Source organism: Typopeltis vanoorti, chromosome 14 (genome assembly GCF_054136105.1).
Source record: "Typopeltis vanoorti isolate ZY-2024b chromosome 14, IOZ_Tvanoo_1.0, whole genome shotgun sequence".
Classification (NCBI taxonomy): Eukaryota; Metazoa; Arthropoda; class Arachnida; order Uropygi; family Thelyphonidae; genus Typopeltis; species Typopeltis vanoorti.
This window is the reverse complement of record NC_143562.1, coordinates 67,299,139-67,311,142: the sequence shown is the minus strand read 5'-3', so window position 1 is coordinate 67,311,142 and position 12,004 is coordinate 67,299,139. Positions and strand designations below refer to the sequence as shown.

At 35.8% G+C, this 12,004-nt stretch overlaps 1 protein-coding gene across 3 annotated transcripts in view; it reads right to left on the bottom strand.

Annotated features, from left to right (window-relative positions):
* Sec24AB (Protein transport protein Sec24AB) overlaps window positions 1-12,004 on the bottom strand; it is a 290,512-nt gene that overhangs the window by 81,547 nt on the left and 196,961 nt on the right. For all 3 annotated transcript variants that reach the window (XM_090404311.1, XM_090404313.1, XM_090404312.1), the window contains one exon: window positions 6,975-7,098. In XM_090404311.1, the coding sequence (XP_090260437.1) occupies window positions 6,975-7,098 (124 nt within the window). The remainder of the gene's footprint in view (window positions 1-6,974; window positions 7,099-12,004) is intronic.

Below are 12,004 nucleotides of genomic sequence, written 5' to 3'. Positions count from 1 at the left end.
GTAGATATGAGAGTCCTGAGAAAGATTAGGGGCACGAACAGATGGCATCAATGGCAATATTATATTAAAAACGAGGATATTAGAAAAGAATTTGACATCAGCATCCAGGAATGTGTTAGCAGAGCTAATCTCAGGTGGTATGGTCACTTAAACAGAATGGGTAGGGAAAGATTAGCCAAACAAGTGTTCTCGTCCAGGTTGGCAGGAAAAAGACCCAGAGGAAGACCAATATATAGGTGGATTGTTACAGCAAAAAGTGCCTTAGAAGAGAGATATATAAATATAAGATCTGACAATGTTGTAGCTTTGACAGGTAACAGATTAATTTGGCAGAAAATTGTAGGTAGGAAGTTAGTAATGATATAAATTTTTCATGTAGTACTATCATATCCTGTACACCCCTTGAGAGTAAATGTCAGGAATTTGATGATGAAAGATTATCGAAGAAAAAATGAGAGTTTGAGAACAGGAACCAAACTTTGGAGATTCAGTGGTAAGCCTTGAAAAAAAAACCCTGATTGATTCAGCCAGAGAGGCATGTGGTGACGTTGTCTGCAAAGATAGAAAAAACAGAACTCCATTGTGGATATAGGAAGTTAAAGAGGCAGTGAAGGAAAAGAAGAAAGCATATCAAAAGTTCCTGGCAAATAAGTCAGCTTGTGCTCTTAGAGAATATAGAGACAAATGTAAGAAAGTTAAACACTGTGTAAAACTAGCTAAAGAAAAGTCATGGGAGGACTTTGGCAAGAACATAGAAAATAAATATCAAGAAGGTTGCAAAATATTCTGGAGGTTGTCGAAGAAGCTTAGAAATGGAGGAAAGAGTGTTGGTAAAAGGAGTTAGAGATGATAAAGGTGACATGAAAAAGGGACAAAAAGATATCCTTGAAGTATGGAGTAAGTACTTCGAGAAATTGCTAAATGAAACAAGCAGTGATAGCACAGTGGTAAAAAACACTCAACAGGCATACGGTCAGGAATACATATCTATATTTGAAGTAGAAAAAGCTATCAAAGGCTTGAAATGTGGAAAGGCAGCAGGAGTGGATGATATTCGACCAGAAATGCTGAAGTATGGTGGTATAAAAGTCTTACAGTGGCTGCACTGCATAGTTCAGAAAGCCTGGCAGAGGGACGAATTCCCGATGATTGAAGTAGAGCTGTAATAGTACCCACATATAAAAAAGGGAAATAAAACTGAATGTGAGAATTACAGAGGTATTTCCCTACTGAGTGTTCCTGGCAAGATCTATGCAAGTATACTTGAGAAACGGTAAGAAGAATTGTGGAAGAAAAGCTTGGTGAAGAACAAGCTGGATTCAGGGCAAATAGAGGCTGTCAGGATCAGATCTTCAATTTACGACAAATAGTTGAGAAATCATAGGAATATAACAAAGATATGTATTTAAATTTTGTCGATCTGGAAAAGGCATATGACAAGGTGCCAAGAGAGAGATGCTATTCACAATATGCTAGTTATATGGTGTCAATGGGGCATTATATCATGCAATACTTAGTCTTTATTTGAGTTGTAAGTCAGCAGTTAGAATTGAAGGAAGTACAGGAAGATGGTTTAATGTTAAATCTGGTGTGAGACAAGGATGTACATTATCCTGTCTGTTATTCATTATCTATATGGATCGCATTACAAAGGAAAGTGGTACTAAACATGATATCAAAATTGCAGATGTTAATGTCAGCTCGTTGCTTTATGAGGATGTTGTTATACTTCTAAATAAATCCACTATATGTCTGTGTTAGATATTGAATGGAGAACTTCTTGACAAGTTATTCATTCGAGATCTAACATGTAAGCTTTACAAAATAACAAAGAAATTTGCATAATACCTGCTTACCAGCAGAAGGTGAGAAACACCTAAGTTGTTGTATGTGAAAGTGTATATCAGTATGCGTAATATATTGGAATTATTTATTGTCAAACAGAAAGCTAAAATCAGGAATTATGTCAGATTAGCATTACTTGTAAAGGAATAATGGCTTAAAATTATGTCTTATTAACCTCCCTAATGTGGATGAAATAGTGACACCAAATTGCACTTCTTATCCATGTTATTCAATGGGTTTTAGAGCTTCGTATCCAGATTTATCTCGACATCTATAGATGTCGTGGCTAGTTGGGGGGTTAAGCTACCAAAAAATTGTAAGTCGCCAGACAGGCAATGACTAACAGATCAAAGGTCACGTCTGGGCTGCACGTGCCCACCGTAACGGCAAAGCTAACGGGGTGACTGACATGAGCACTTTTCCTTGAAAACAACAGTAGAAGGGGAGGGGGGGAAGCAAAGGATCAACCTAAGGGCGGTGTAAGTTATGGATCGTGCGAAAAAAACAATACAGAAAAAGAGGGCACTGAGAAAGAACATTTAAGGCAATACGCACCAAGCTCTACGCTTTTTCTCCCCCTTCCGAGATTTTGAAGATCGAGAATTCTCGACGAGTGATCGGAGATAGGATGAGCCGAGGGTGCTATGTCGTGGTACAGCCAGCCGTGTTTCTGACTTGCGCTGAAAAGAATTCCACAGCGATCCGTATGAGAATCAACAGCTCAAGCAGAATGGTGCCAAATGCTGAAAGACCCACCTGAGTGAGCGGGAAGGCTCGTAGTTCCAGCCATTGCCTGTTTTGTGCCCGGTAGCAGAGAATGGAACAACTCAGTCACGAGACCTGAAACAGAACCAGCCAAGAAGAAGGATGACCCGAGCAACATGTGGCAGCTAATAGACCTTCGGAGGGACTTTTAAAGTAAAGATCCTTTTGTTTTATATCTTGAAATTGTTAGACGGTAGAATTTGTGTTTTGATAAAACAAGACTGAGGACATTTTAGAGAACTTTGACAAGATAGAGTAATTAATCTAGCTAATTCTATCAGACAAAGAAATGTATAGGATAAATCTCTAACTTGTATATAATTGAAGTAGTGAAGACCTTTTGTTAATTGAGTAAATTTAACTAAGAAAGAAATGAGTTGTGAATTATCTATTTAAAGAAGATTGTGAATGAAGGAACTTGAATTGAGTGTGATATTGTTTAACTATCCAGTGGTATTATATGATTTTGCATGTCAGTTTATGTAAGAAGGTTAGATTAGTATTGAACAGTTTGTATAGCTTAGCATGAGACATTCATCATCATCATCAAATTCCTGCCATGTACCCTCAAGGGGTGTACAAGATATGACAGTACTACATTAAAAAATTACATCATTACTAACTTCCTATCTACAAATTTCCTCCAAATCAGTCTGTTACTTGTCAAGACTCCAACATTATCAGATCTTATATTTCTATCGTCTAAGGCACTTTGTACCGTATCAATCCACCTATATCTTGGTCTTCCTCTGGGTCGTTTTCCTGCCAACCTGGCAGAGAACACTTGTTTTGCTAATCTTTCCTCTCCCATTCTATTTAAGTGACCATACCATCTGAGATTAGCTCTGCTAACGCATTCCTGGATGCTGACAATGTCAAGTTCTTTCCTAATATCCTCATTTTTAATATGATATTGCCATTGATGCCATCTGTTCACACCTCTAATCTTTCTCAGGACTCTCATATCTGCGGTCTCTAGTCTTTGGTCAAGTGTTTTACTTCTGACCCAGCTCTCAGATCCATAAGTTAAAATTGGTTTGAACACAGTCTTGTATACAGCTAATTTAGTGTTCCGACTAATTTCTTTCTTATTCCATATGAATTTATTCAATTGACTTCCCACGATACCAGCTTTGCTGATTCTGTTGTCTATTTCTATATTTAGTTTACCATCTTCAGTAAAAATTGTGCCTAAGTAGCTGAAATGTTTTACTTGTTCCACAGGTTCTCCATTCACAACACAGTTGACATTTTCAATGATTCTGCCTATTTTCATTGTCTTTGTCTTTTTATTGCTGACCTTCATACCATATCTATTACAACAGCTATTCAATTTAGTCAGAGAATCTTGCAGACTTGTAGCGGATTTATTTAGAAGTATAACATCATCCGCATAAAGCAAAGAGCTGACATTAACATCTCCAATTTTGATATCAGGTTTAATACCACATTCCTTCATAATGTGATCCATATAGATAATGAATAACAGAGGGGATAATGTACATCCTTGTCTCACACCAGATTTAACATTAAACCATCTTCCTGTACTTCCTTCAATTCTAACTGCTGACTCACAACTCAAATAAAGACTTAGTATTGCTTGATATAATGCCCCATTGACACCATATAACTGCAGCGTATTGAATAGCTTCTCTCTTGGCACCTTGTCATATGCCTTTTCCAAATCAACAAAACTTAAATACAGATCTTTGTTATATTCCCATGCTTTCTCGACTATTTGTCGTAAAGTGAAGATCTGATCCTGACAGCCTCTATTTGGCCTGAATCCAGCTTGTTCTTCACCAAGCTTTTCTTCCACAATTATTCTCAACCGTTTCTCAAGTATACTTGCATAGATCTTGCCAGGAACACTCAGTAGGGAAATACCTCTGTAATTCTCACATTCAGTTTTATCTCCCTTTTTATATATGGGTAGTATGAGAGCTCTACTCCAATCATCGGGAATTCGTCCCTCTGTCCAGGCTTTCTGAACTATGCAGTGCAGCCACTGTAAGACTCTTATACCACCATACTTCAGCATTTCTGGTCGAATATCATCTACTCCTGCTGCCTTTCCACATTTCAAGCCTTTGATGGCTTTTTCTACTTCAAGTATGGATATGTATTCCTGACTGCATGCCTGGTCAGTGTTTTTTATCACTGTGCTGTCATCACTGCTTGTTTCATTTAGCAGTTTTTCAAAGTAATTACTCCATACTTCAAGGATATCTTTTTTTCCTGTTTTCATTTCACCTTTATCATCTCTAATTCCTTTTACAGCACTCTTTCCTCCATTCCTAAGCTTCTTCAACAACCTCCAGAATATTTTGCCACCTTCTTGATATTTATTTTCTATATTTCACTTAGCTAGTAATTCAGAAGTTTGATAATTTAATACAAGATTTAATGTACCTGTCTTTTAGCATTAATTAACATTTTTTGTTAACATTTTTTGTTACTTGAACCCGAGTCTTGCCCGATTTCGAGATGTCAAACTACCACTTGTGAAAATAGAACCAAAAAGGAATGAGTTAGATAATTATATAATTGAGATTAAATCTTAGGTCACGACTGCAAGGTACTGAGATCTATATACTCATATGTGAATTCTAGATTAACGTATATGCCTAAAACCTAGGAATATTTCCCTGAGCTAGAATTATATTCTTGTTATAGGAAACTAGCTGGCGCAGTTAAAATATAAATTTGCCAGTTTCTGAAGAGGAAATATCCCTAGGAACCAAACCGGGTTATATATTAAGGAGGAAGATATAAAATTAAGGTAGAAGGATATAGAGAAAACTGGATCAAAATTGGATCATACTTAAATACGTACTCTAATAAGGAAAGGAAAATAGAAGGAGACATAACATCTGCAAGATTCCCTGACTAAATTGAATAATTGTTGTAATAGATATGGTATGAAGGTCAGCAATAAAAAGACAAAGACAATGAAAATAGCCAGAAACATTGAAAATGTCAACTGTGTTGTGAACGGAGAACCTATGGAACAAGTAAAACATTTCAGCTACTTAGGCACGATTTTTATTGAAGATGGTAAATTAAATATGGAAATAGACAACAGAATCAACAAAGCTGGTATGGTAGGAAGTCAACTGAATAAATTCATATGGAATAACAGAGAAATTAGTCAGAAAACTTAATTAGCTGTATACAAGACAGTGTTCAAACCAGTTTTAACTTATGGATCTGAGAGCTGGATCAGAAGTAAAACACTTGACCAAAGACTAGAGACCATAGATATGAGAGTCCTGAGAAAGATTAGGGACACGAACAGATGGCATCAATGGCTATATCATATTAAAAATGAGGATATTAGGAAAGAACTTGATATTGTCAGCATCCAGGAATGTGTTAGGCAGAGCTAATCTCAGGTTGTATGGTCACTTGAACAGAATGGGCAAGGAAAAATTAGCAAAACAAGTGTTCTCTGCCAGATTGGCAGGAAAAAGACCAAGATATAGGTGGATTGATACAGTAAAAAGTGCTTTAGACGATAGAAATATAAGATCTTATAATGTTGGAGTCTTGACAAGTAACAGACTGATTTGGAGGAAAATTGTAGATAGGAATTTAGTAACAATGTAAATTTTTCATATAGCAATCATATCCTGTACACCCCTTGAGGGATGGAGGAATTTGATGATGATCAATAAAATTATAATACATCAACATTCATAACAATATTATTACAAGTGAAATTTTATAAAACTGATAAAACATATAGAATAGAAAAGTGGTAAGTATACTTATAGAGCCAATAAATGTATTAAAAATAATTTTAAAAAATTATATAATTAAAAAGATAAAGACAAGAGTGCATATAGAGGTTAAAAAAAGTGAACCGAGAAAGGGAAGGAAGCGGACTGCTCGAAGTATGTTATCAGTCAATACTCCTAAAATCATTGAATAATTCACAGAAACTTTTAGGAGGGATTCATGAAGAACAGTAGGATTCTTCTCCAATATCAACAATAATCTGTCTGAGAAACCACTGTGTAGTCTTGATAAATTTAGTTTAATCCTTTCCTTGATATGGCTCCTGATGATCCACTTGTTTCAGCAACTGAAATGCTAAACATAGTTACTATTTTTCTCAAGTGCAAATGCCATGGCACTTGCACTCGACTCTAAGAAGAAACTTCAGACTTTTATTTGGAAGTGGTTCAAAATTGAAGATGAAGAAACAATGGGTTTGCAGAAGGGGTGAGGGAGTTAAAATGAAAAACAAAAGAGCACTTCACAGAATTATATTAAATTTAATGTATATTCAAACTTTAAATCTTAAAAAATTAAATTTACTAATATCCTCTGACTGCTATAAACATGTAACAAATACTTACTGACTGTTGCAATATCTACATATTGAGAACATAATAAAAACAAATCGACAGCAATCTGTTGACTTGAGCAGTCTAGAGCCAGTTTCTTATAGAAGTCGCTCACTGGACCAAGGTTGCTGACATCCTATGTAATAGTTTAGTACAAGTTTATTAAAATGTATTTCAAATTACAAAGACATAATAATCACAAATAAGTTTTGTTAAATAATTTTGGATCAACCTATGGATAATTATACCATTACACATAATGGCAATTTATTATTACTATTATTGAAACAGTCAGGCAGTCAAGGACTCATTGAGGAAAGCCACAGATCACCCACACCAGCTGCTATTTCTTTTTCTTAAACTCATTCACACTAGATACACTCACTACTTCAACAGGCAAACCTGTTCCACTCACTCACAGCTCTAAGAGAAAAAAATCTAGCTCTTACTCTTTCTTAACTGCAAGTAAACTTAACTTCCACAGATGTCTTAATCCTCTCCCCAGCTTCCCTATAACAAAAAATATTACCAAACAATAGCCTATAACTCCCTCTCAAAAGATTATAGACATCTATGATATCACCATATTATTCTGTCTACTATCTGCAGTCCACATACTCATCTATCCTCATAATCCACATTCCATAATCCCAATATCTTTTGCAGCCTTCACACAGTTTCTTAATCCATTTAGAATCCAGGAGACTAAATCTGCATACAGCAGCCCAGATGTAGTTGTATCAAAGCCTTGTAAAAAAAACAAAATCACTTCCGTATCCTTACATGTCAATGTTTGTTTCAACATTGCAATTATCAACTGAGTTGAATTTGCAATTTTTGTTACGTGATCTTTACATTTCAACTTTCTCTCCACCATAACCACAAAATCTTTAGCATCATCAATTACTCCAAACATAATCCCAACAAATATAATATGCTGTTGGATCATGCCAAAGTGCATAACTTTACACTTACTAACAATGAATTGATAGCTATTATCATTTGCCCTTCCAGCCTATTCAAATCAACATGTAAATGCTGTATATTAGTAGCATCGCTGATTGCCATCTATCTTTGCATCATCTGCAAACAATTGAAGATCTAGTGTCAGTCTCTTTCCAGTATCAGTTATTTATTTTCACGGTATTGATGATAAAACACAGAATGAGAAGAAAATAATATTTATTTACTTATTTGCTGATATTTCGCTGGTATTCTATCCAGATTCTTCAGAGCACAAAAAACAGTTTATCACAGTACGCAAAACAACAACAATTTGGATTAACAGTGATACTAGTTTAAAAAAATTGTAAAGGACAACACAAGGAACTAAAGTTCTAATTAAGCACCATCTATGTTGGAAAAAGAGAAAACAAATTTAATTAGATCATAAAATGACTCCCAGATTTTTGGTAAATTTATACAGCCATACGAGGTTTGGAGTATAAGTCAGAGAGACTGTTTTTGGAATCAACAGAAGCTTTAAAACATTACCCCAAAAAACAAGTATGGCTGTATAAATTTACCAAAAATCTGGGAGACAGTCATTTTACGATCTAATTAATATTTGTTCTCTCTCTTTTTCCAATGTAGATGGTGCCTAATTAGGACCTTAGTTCCTTGTGTTGTTTTGTGTACTGTTTTCTGTGCACCGAAGATGCTGGATATAATACCAGCAAAATATCAGGAAATAAGTAAATAAATATTTTTTTTTATCATTCTGTGTTGCCATCAATACTGTGAAAATAAATAACATGCACTGTGAACACATAAGCCTCTCCAATATCATTAATCTATAGATCAAAGCAATGGTCCAAGGACTGATCCTCGAAGCATACCATTGATCATTTTTATTTTTTATTTTTTTTATTTCAATTCATTGCATCGCAATACCCAACACTAGGGCAATAACTAGCACACATCAACGGTATGTGCGCAAGCGCATGCACAGTGTGCATACTGCTGATGCATGCTTTACAAATATGTCAAAGCCTAACCAATACCTTCCCCTAGGTATGCTGTTTGTCATTCACTGATGCTTCCTCCATGCAACATTCGGGCACTAAGACCTAACACTTGTGCATCCTTATAGGACTTTACACACCACATAGTAATGGTTATAGCAAAAAAAAAAAAAAAAAAGCTCAGAGAGCAATATTCTTGTAAACAATGTCTTTTAATACCTGGATTAGAAACAAAATAATCTATCTGGTCTTCATTTGCGTGATCAAGGTCTTGGTTCGATCCACAGACTTGAATATCCAGGATGGCAACACCATCTCTTGATGCAAAAAAGATCAGGCTTTCTCATGCCTACCTCAGTCCTGATATTTGCCTCCTTTCTGACTAACTATCCTTTCTATTCTAGTTGGTTCTTTATGATGGCACATACTGCATCATGTCTTTTACTCTATGCTATGGGTTCTAAAACAACATTGAGATATGTGCCATAGTCTCTCTGAACCCACATCCAGCCCTACACGTAATATCTATATTATACCTATCACAAGCTATATGAGCCTTGATAGGAAGGGAATTTATCCTAGTGCTGACCATATCTATAACTCCTATCCAGGCAACATTCCTTCCTTCACAGACCCAAAGATTTTGAGACAGAATCCTCTCTGAGCTACTGAAGGACTTACCGTCGACTGCAAGATACATAAATCTTTCCCATCTCTTCCTTTCAAGAGAGTTAGAAACAATATACATTCCATTATCAAAGGTCCAACATAGTGTTTTAGTTAATTTCTGTTGAATCAAAGGAGTTCTAAAGACAGCTATGGTAAAATTATGGATGTTGGAGTTTATTTAACCTTAGATATATTAATGGAGGAAATCATCCATCTTATTGCAGGAATTCCTAATCCACCAGATTTAATGGCAGCATGAAGATAAGCAACTGGAACATCATGTGGTAGCCTCAGCCTAACTGCTTGATGTATTTGTTAATCTAGTTTATTCAGGATAGCCAAAGTTGGTTTTCCTAATACTGAAGAATCGAATAATTTAGGTGACACAAACTGATTTAATAATGTAATGTGTGCTGAGGCTTCAATGGAGCTTACAGAGCTTATCCAGAAATGTTGAAAGTTGGCATGACCAAAGTGGTCATTCCAGAAGCCGAAAATATTAATCCCAGGTACTACCACTCTTCAAAATACCCAGAGGTTTAAGAGGTCAGTAGGAAATATGTAATCCTGGACTTTCGTTTTCCTGTCATGACCTGATGGTATTAGGGTAATGGTAAAAGGCTAGTCTTCATTAATAGCAAGACCTCTGGGAATAAACTACTGTGCAGCATGGTCTAACAACTCCTGAAGGCTTATCTTAGTTTCAGCAACAAGTATCAAATTATTTGCAAATGATATTGCATTTATTTGGCATCCATTCAAATTAAAACCAATATAAGGTAGGATAGATGAAAACAAGCCATCAGTAACAATATGAAAGCAAAATGATAAGAGATCTCCTTGTCAAACGCTATAGAGAAGGAATAGACACGTTTTATCTCCAATATTAATTTAATCGATGACTTACTATAAAACATAGAAATATAATCTTTAAAGAGAACAGGACAACCAATCTTTGAAAGTGCTTCAAGAATAGCAGAATGGGAGACACTGTCAAAAGATTTCTGTAAATCCAACATTGCAATCATAAGTGGAATTCTCAATCGACAAACTTGAGAAATTAAAGCAGTTAATAGAATGGTATTTTCAGCACATCCATCAGCAGGAATGAAGGCCCTGTGCTTAACATCATGGAGAAATACCTTTTGTAAACACTTTACCAATATTTTGTGGACTAGTCTAAAAAAATATATTGGTAGCGATGGTAATAGGTCTGTATTGAGACGGATGAGTAGCATTTGATTTTTTAGGTATGAAAATGGTCCTTGACCATTTAAGCAATGGAGGAATATGATTAGGGGATGCGTAAGGGTCAAAGCTGTATAACTGAGAGGAGACTTCCACAAAGTCTTTAAAGGAATGTGGAGAACCGACCAGGGCTTCTGACCTAATGTCCAATCCTCACCTTCTCGTGGTGCACCCTGTTAGGTATCTACCTGGCTACTGAACAAATGAGGATGGGCTGGCAGCTTGGGATTTAGCCGACCAAATTGTATTCTTATTGGCTTACACCAAAATACAAAATGATGGTACAACATGACAGAATTGCATGCCAGCTGGGGCATCGTCCAGTTAAACAAGGCCCCCATTGTTTTCGCCAGGGGAAACAGGGTGAACAGCAAAAAGTCAGATACTGGAACAAATCTGAAAACACACCCCAACTCAACATCACCAGAGTTAAAGATCGGTACTATTAACATAAGAAGCCTGAATGGCAAAGAAATGGAACTAGCTGAGGAATATATAAGTACCAGATCGACATAATAGGGGTGACAGAAACAAAAAAAGACAAAAACTGGAGAGATCTTTCTGAGCAATAAATACAAAATATTATATTCAGGCAATGACAATCAAGGAAAAGAAGGAGTAGCCACAGTATTCAACACAAAATACGAGGCTAATCTTCTTGAATGGCAGGCAGTCTCAAGTACAGGTATCCCTCGATTAACGCAGTTAATTAATCCCTCGATGTTACCACATATATCAAAATCGCGTTAATCAAATCTAATAATCAATGGTAAAAAGTACAATTCGTCCCTGATCGATTACTGTACTAATAGTTCGTTTTATATGGTACTCTTTTAGGAAAGATAAAAATGAATGCAAAGTAATGTACCTACATTAGTTGCTGCAATTTTTTTTTAATCAAAAGATGTTATCAAGAGTCGTTTGAACAGTTTTTTCTTATCGGCATAAATTCTACGATAACAAGTGAAATGACTCTCCTGACCTCGGCAAACAAGCATTCTTCAATTAACATCTGGATCCATATCCATTACTTGCTGCTTAAGCGATTCTAAACTGCGAAATATTCCATCCAGTTCTTTCACTGTTATTTCCTTTGGAACCTCATCTTCACATTCCATTTGTTCGGTGTCTTCATATGTGCATTGTTCAATTTCAAGAAGA